The 6,987-nt window shown below is 31.5% G+C and overlaps 1 protein-coding gene across 1 annotated transcript in view; it reads left to right on the top strand.

Moving 5' to 3' along the window:
• Positions 1-6,488, top strand: part of LOC111705554 (uncharacterized) — a 6,867-nt gene extending 379 nt beyond the window's left edge. The window contains exons 2-6 of the mRNA XM_023478143.1: positions 1,051-1,161; positions 1,825-1,898; positions 5,121-5,205; positions 6,101-6,145; positions 6,354-6,488. Coding sequence (XP_023333911.1) covers positions 1,051-1,161; positions 1,825-1,898; positions 5,121-5,205; positions 6,101-6,145; positions 6,354-6,473 — 435 coding nt within the window. The 3' untranslated portion in view covers positions 6,474-6,488. The remainder of the gene's footprint in view (positions 1-1,050; positions 1,162-1,824; positions 1,899-5,120; positions 5,206-6,100; positions 6,146-6,353) is intronic.
• The last annotated feature ends 499 nt before the right edge of the window (positions 6,489-6,987 follow it).

Here is a 6,987-nt window from a genome sequence, read left to right on the forward strand (position 1 = left end):
AAACAAAGGTAAAAGTGTAAAAATAGAATGCAAACAAAGGTAAATGTGTAAAAATAGAATGCAAACAAAGATAAAAGTGTAAAAATTGAGCACAAACAAAGGTAAAAGTGTAAAAATAGAATGCAAACAAAGGTGAAAGTACAAAAGTAGAATGCAAGCAAAGGTAAAAGTGTAAAAGATAACTTAAAACATGTAAATTGTGATCTAAACATAGAGAATAGTACTCACAAAGGTAAAAGAAATTTATTATTATTAAAACAGGGAAACCACGAAACAGGGAAAAGGGCTGAATCTAAAAAGCGTTAAAAAAAATTAAAATTGAGTGAGTTAGAGCTAAAAAAACTCATCAAAAACATGAACAAGTTAAAAAACCGGAATGTAATACCTTTTTGGCCATAACTTCTCTAGATTTTAATATTTTTAAAAATGCTTTTCAAATCTGAGTTCAGCTTTATATTTCCAAGAAAATTATCTAACCTATTTATTTTTTGAAATATTTTTTTTTTAGGCTTACGGCGATTTCTCCAATATTAAATCGTCAATTCGCAACCCTCTGGACGATTTTGATTTTTTTTATTATTACAATATTTTTTTTAAGTAAAAACGCAGCAACCTCATATGGGCGGCTGGCTGATTTCTAAAAAAGTCACAAACCAATCACCCTTAGTGTACAGTGTACAGTACAGCACGTGTACAGTACAGAAATCCCAAAGAAATACCGAGACCCCTAGTTTTCGGTGGTAAATGTTTTAACTGTGATACTACAAAATTATGTTTACGAAATAATCCCGTATTGAACAAAGACAATACAGAAGTCGTCATTTAATTCCCATGTTTATTGGGACACCCTGTATTTGAAATACATCGTCCAAAATAAAGTATTAAAATAAAAAATACCTAAAGTTACATTTAAAGGGGAAAATGGTTTTAAAGCTAGACTAGACTTCTAACTAGGACCACAATTTTGGGACAAACCTTAATTGTCTCAAAAAAAAGGATAAGGTTCGAACCAATAAAAACAAAATGTAAAAATGTTAATATGTTTTCTAGGTTCCTGATTGCTCGTGTGATGAATCCATTTCCCTAACAGAGGAGGATAAAATTAATATTAAACTTGCAGAGAATGTTAATCTTGACAGCATTGAGATTACGTATCCTGATGTAAGTACGGATTTTCAAAAATCGTTTCGAAATTTTCGAAACGATTGGCAAAAAACAAAAAACGAAAGAAATCGTTTTAGAAAATTTCAAAACGATTGCTTTCAAAAGTCTTAAAACGAAAACACTAGAAGTAAGATTTTCAAAGCAAATTCCCCGTTCACATTAAAGGATATCGTTACAAGGAGTGTAAATGTGGTTTAGGATAAAAACTTTATTTTTCAAATGTGCAATATCAGTGAGCCTATTGATATATCTTAAATTGTACAGTGGGAGGCCTGTAAAACCTGTGAAATAGAAATACGACATTTATGCAAGTTGGTTTGCAGTTTTATGTGCATCAGACAACAATAATGTGGAAGATATTGCCATTTTTCTAATTTTAAAAAGATATTGTGATTTTTCTAATTTTAAGAAGTGTTAAATTCTAAGAATTCCAAGATGTGTTCCTCCAGTAGAAATACGCAAGCAGCTTTTGTGAAACCCACGATTAAAAATAATTTAATTCATAATTCATACAAACATTTTTGAATCGGGCATTGCTCTCTTTGTATGGAGGGTCACTTAAAATTACACTTACAGTCCCTTTAAAAGCGTTGTATGGAAGTTCACTAAAAATTACGCTCACAGTCCCTTTAAAAGCGTAAATCTGTGAAATATATTCAGGGTGGTAAATGTACTCTGCGGAAGGAAATAAAAACTAGATCCAGCTGCAGGAATGTTACTGTCCCAGTCTGCAGGTTAGATTCTTCTTCAAGGGTAAAATCTTTTATATAACTGACTAGACCAGACCATACACAATTCAATATTGTTTTTTGGCGGAATTTTTGATTTTTTCCACTTTGGGAGAATTTTTTCACGCATTTTGTATTCAGAGTGATTTTCATCTGAAGAAGACCGAATTTCAGTCAAATCGGTTTTTAGTTTCTTCATTTCAGAAATTACAAGACTTCTGTTTTGAATACAACGAGCTCCAATACTACTGTATTCACGAGCAATTGCAGCACGCACATGCTCTGTGATACGTATCTCAGCAGCAGAAATATACTTAGCTAGATCTTGCTGGAGCTCCTGTCTTACACGTGACATTTGCTGGTCTGTATGCACATAAATCTCAGAAATCTTAGCAGCCAAGTAATCCATTGAAGAGCTACTTTCAAGATTTACACTTTCCACATCAGTACCCAATGAAACAGGGGTTTGGTTTCTTATGGCCTCGGTGGGTGGTTGTGACACAACTTTCATATTATCTACAACAATGGTTGCATAATCTAAAATGTTAGTGAGAGGAAGACCATAACAACCATCATCTTGATTTATCAATGATCGACAAGTACTCCGCACCTTGTTAAGAATTAACAAATATTGGTCGAAAGATTCTTGTGACAAATGCTCCTGAGAATAGGCAGCAATTTTCTCAACCTGAGAGTTCATTGACTTGATTTGATCCCTTAAATCCTCCAGGTTTCTATCAGGAGGTTTCTCTGGTTCTGGTTCTACTTCTCTCTCCACCATTCTGCATGGAGGTTGGTTTCGGAGGCCAAGATTGTCCCAAGATAAGGATGGCTCCTTATCAGTCAATGCTGCAGTATCAAAAGTAGAGGCTGATCTTGCTCTAGGAGTTGGAACATATGGGCTGAGAAGGGAATCTTGAGAGCTAATTTCCCCATCATCTCTCAATGTTGATGAGGTAGACACACTATCCATCAGTCGACCAATAACAGATACAGGTCTTTGAAGAGAATAGTTTTGGGAAAGACCATCACTAGTTGGTGTTCTTGTTCTTGGAGTAGGAACTGGATTTAGAACACCATCAGAACTAGCGGTAGATAAACCTTGTGATCGAGTTCTCATATTAGACATGGTCACATATGGTTAAGAGCACATAGATAAAAAGTTTCCAAGTAGTTGGAAAACATAAACGGTGCTCAAATGATGCATTTATATTTACAATGTAACCTTGCAATAATGAGCTTGGACATACATTGTATATACAAATAAGAACTATAGTAATTAATTTGCCATATAAATGGTATAATTAAAATACAATATACTGCTCAATACAGCATCAATTAATGTGTGCAATGTATCCTTGCAAATAGTGAGCTTGGATGTACATTGTACAAAACTAGATTGAATAATTTCCATACAACTGGACAATTAACAATGTTTATAGCACACAAATCTATTCCTGCAATGTATCCCTGCAATAAAGAGCCAGAAATTACATTGCAGAATAAACAGGCCTTTTAAAAAATTAAGGGAAGTTGTGAACAATCCCTTTAATGTTGAATCCCTTCAATGTACAGTTGGACGGTTATAAAGCACAGTCCCTTTAGAATCAGGGAACAGTCCCTTTAATTTTAGTCAACTAGGGTTGATGAGTCCCTTTAGTTTATTGCTAACTAGGGTTGATGAGTCCCTTTAGTTTATAGCTACCTAGGGTTGACGAGTCCCTTTGGTTTATAGCTATCTAGGGTGTTTCTTGAACAATCCCTTTAAATGCTAGTGTAAATAGGCACTTAATATCATCATATGGGACACCCAAATTTATCAGAATTGTAGTATAAACTACCAATAGGGTGTTATACAAAAAAGACGAGTCAGTCCTACCAAACTATCAGTGCATTTGGTTTGGAGTTATGATGATAATTAAGAGACATATTACACTGTAAACATTTATTAACGATATAAAAACATTTATTAATTGTATGGTCTTGCTCTACTTGTTCTTGGTGAGGGGGGAGGTGAGCATGTACCATAGAGTGTACGAGTGAACACTCTAAGGTACAGAGGATGTTGCAGGATATCGGAAACGATCCAACTCCAGCAATATTCGGCCCTCAGAGACAACTATATTTCAACCAAATTCTAAAGTAATGGAAAAATAGATTTACAATATATACCTTGAATAAGAATTCATACTTTCTATTTCAATAATCATTTTTATCTTGATAGTTTCACCAAAGAACACTATTAATCGAAAATAAATCTATACCTGATAAATTGTTCGGGTATAGGATCTAACTGACTGCGCGGAGTTAGGTTTAGTAGGATTGTAAACAGTGCAGTACACTGTTTACAAACAGAGCAAAAAGGGGCAACAAGTATATATGGAATATGGTATTAATATTTACTGTGTATTAAGTATAATACATTATACAACACATTTCTACATGCAATTTTATGATTTCGGGTATAAGAAGTTTGATATTTGTCCTGAGGCAAATAAGCAACATTTTATACCTGGCTCCTTTCATATTTCGTGGATTTTCATAAAAAAATGTGTAATCATTCGGAAAAATATGTTTTTGTTGTTTTTTTTGTTGTTACTTTTTTTCTGTATAAATTTAAGTTTTTTAATCCCGAAAGTAGTAAGCAGTTTAAACCTTAAACAAAGAAACTAATTAACAGATTAAAATTAAAGATTCATGTTTATCTGAAAACATGAAAACAAAATTATTTTGTTTATTATGATTATTTTCAAAGAATATGTTAAGGTTATTTGCTCCTTGTCTGAAAAATGCTTCAATTCGTCAAAACTTTGGAGATTTGACCAATTTGATATTAGAGTTAATGTCAGCGAGTAGAGTTAATGTCAGCGAGTAGAGAAAATGTCAGCGAGTAGAGAAAATTAGTCTTTTAAAAAAGTTCTAGGTCAGAAGTCAGAGCCTTTGTGATGTGATTCTTGGGTCAATTATTGATCTCCATTTTGAATGTATTTTTGTAGTAATTGTCTTGATTAGTCAAACCGGAAATATTTTATTTATTGCTCAATGTTTTTTTTCACATTTTTAGAAATTGTCTTAAATCCAAGTTTTACAAATAAAAATTCGACTTTGATTTTGGCCGTAAACATGCGTTTCTACTCAACAGATCTTTGTAAAATTTAGAGTCCTCCTAAAAATCATTTTAAATTTCATGAAAAAAAATAGTTTATTTCGTAATTCTTTTTTATGCAGAACTGTGGAGAAAATCAGACTTCAGAATATTACTGAGGACTGCTCTGCTCAAGCTGAATACTGTTATACAACATATAGAACAGAGGTATATAGTGAGAACCAGAAAACTATGGAATCGAAGATAACTTTAAGAATTAAAATATGATTTTAAAAAGTCAGCGAACATGAGACACAGCAATTTTTCCGTGTAAATAAGAAGACGACATTTAGAATCAAGTTATAACTTTAAACAATCCAATGAGCATGAGTCAGAGTAAGTGTGCAGTGTAAACAGACCCATTTCATTAAATTAGTGATTTAATAAGTGTTTAGTAAAACTTTTCACTTTATCAAAACATCAAATAAACTTGTATTGCTATTATGTAGTCTTACTGTTCCACTGTTTTCTGGTTCTCACTGTATTCTGGTTATCAGTGTAGTTTGAAATAAATATTTTCCACCATATGAGAGGGGGAGAAGGTTGGATTCTTGACAAATGTTTAACAAATGTTTAACAGTGCTCGAAAGGTTTGATCAAAATTTAAAAATTTTTTCCGAAAAAATGCAAAAATAAATTCATTCCTTGGACAGTTTAGATGTAAATGGCTACTTTTAATCGTTTTTTTTCCTAATCGTTAACAATAATCGTTAACAAACAAATAAAATCGTTCTTTTAAAAAAATTAAGAAAGAATAAATCGAATGTGTTGAAAATAATGGAGATTTCGTTAATTTGAAATTTTCATGAAAATAATGAATAGATAGTTTTGTGTTTAATACATATTTTATCAAAAAGAATTACCAAAAATAAATAATGTTTTGTTTGGAAATTTATTTGATTGATAGATTATCATAAGATGAGTTTTAAAGCGGATAGTTTTATAGTTCTAAACCCTAAAGGAAATTTATTTGATTGATAGATTATCATGAGATGAGTTTTAAAGCGGATAATATCACAACGTTTCTTGAACTTTTTAAGAATAAATGAATATAAATGTTTAGAACACGACCAAACAAACCATTGTATGCACAAGATCTATAGAGCAGGTATAGATACTAAAGATAAAAAATAGAATAAAAAAATTTTTTTTTACCTTTTTGAAAAAGTTTAAGGATAATGATATTTTTCAACTAAAATGATTTAAGGAAAATTTATTTTATTAGTTTCTTTATAATGGCAATTTTATTAAAGTGGTTCACATTTTTATTTCGGAAAAAAATGATTGTTAAAGATATGTTATAAATATTCTTTAAGGAGTGCACTGACCCAAAAGGATCAAGTTTGCATTGTTTTGAAAACAATATCGTTGAGTGCAGTACGGTTCCACAGGTAATACGTTTTATGTACAACTGTACAAAGCCAAATTGTAGCTGAGTAACAACCATTTTTTCAAATTACAAGTTTACAAGTAAACAAAGAGAAGCTGTTAATTTGACAATTTCTCGTTGATTATATGTTTATTTGTCTCTGCTGTTTGAAAATGTTTATTTGTCTTTGCTGTTTGAAAAATGTTTATTTTTCTCTGCTGTATGAAACTGTTTATTTGTCTCTGCTGTTTGAAAAATGTTTATTTGTCTTTGCTGTTTGAAAAATGTTTATTTGACTCTGTTGGTTGAAAAATGTTTATTTTTCTCTGCTGTTTGAAAAATGTTTAGTTGTCTCTGCTGTTTGAAAAATGTTTATTTGTCTCTACTGTATGAAAAATGTTTATTTGACTCTGCTGTTTGAAAAATGTTTATTTGTCTCTGCTGTATGAAAAATGTTTATTTGTCTCTGCTGTATGAAAAATGTTTATTTGTCTCTGCTGTATGAAAAATGTTTATTTGTCTCTGCTGTTTGAAAAATGTTTATTTGTCTCTGCTGTTTGAAAAATGTTTATTTGTGTCTG

Source organism: Eurytemora carolleeae, unplaced genomic scaffold (genome assembly GCF_000591075.1).
Source record: "Eurytemora carolleeae unplaced genomic scaffold, Eaff_2.0 scaffold284, whole genome shotgun sequence".
Lineage (NCBI taxonomy): Eukaryota > Metazoa > Arthropoda > Copepoda > Calanoida > Temoridae > Eurytemora > Eurytemora carolleeae.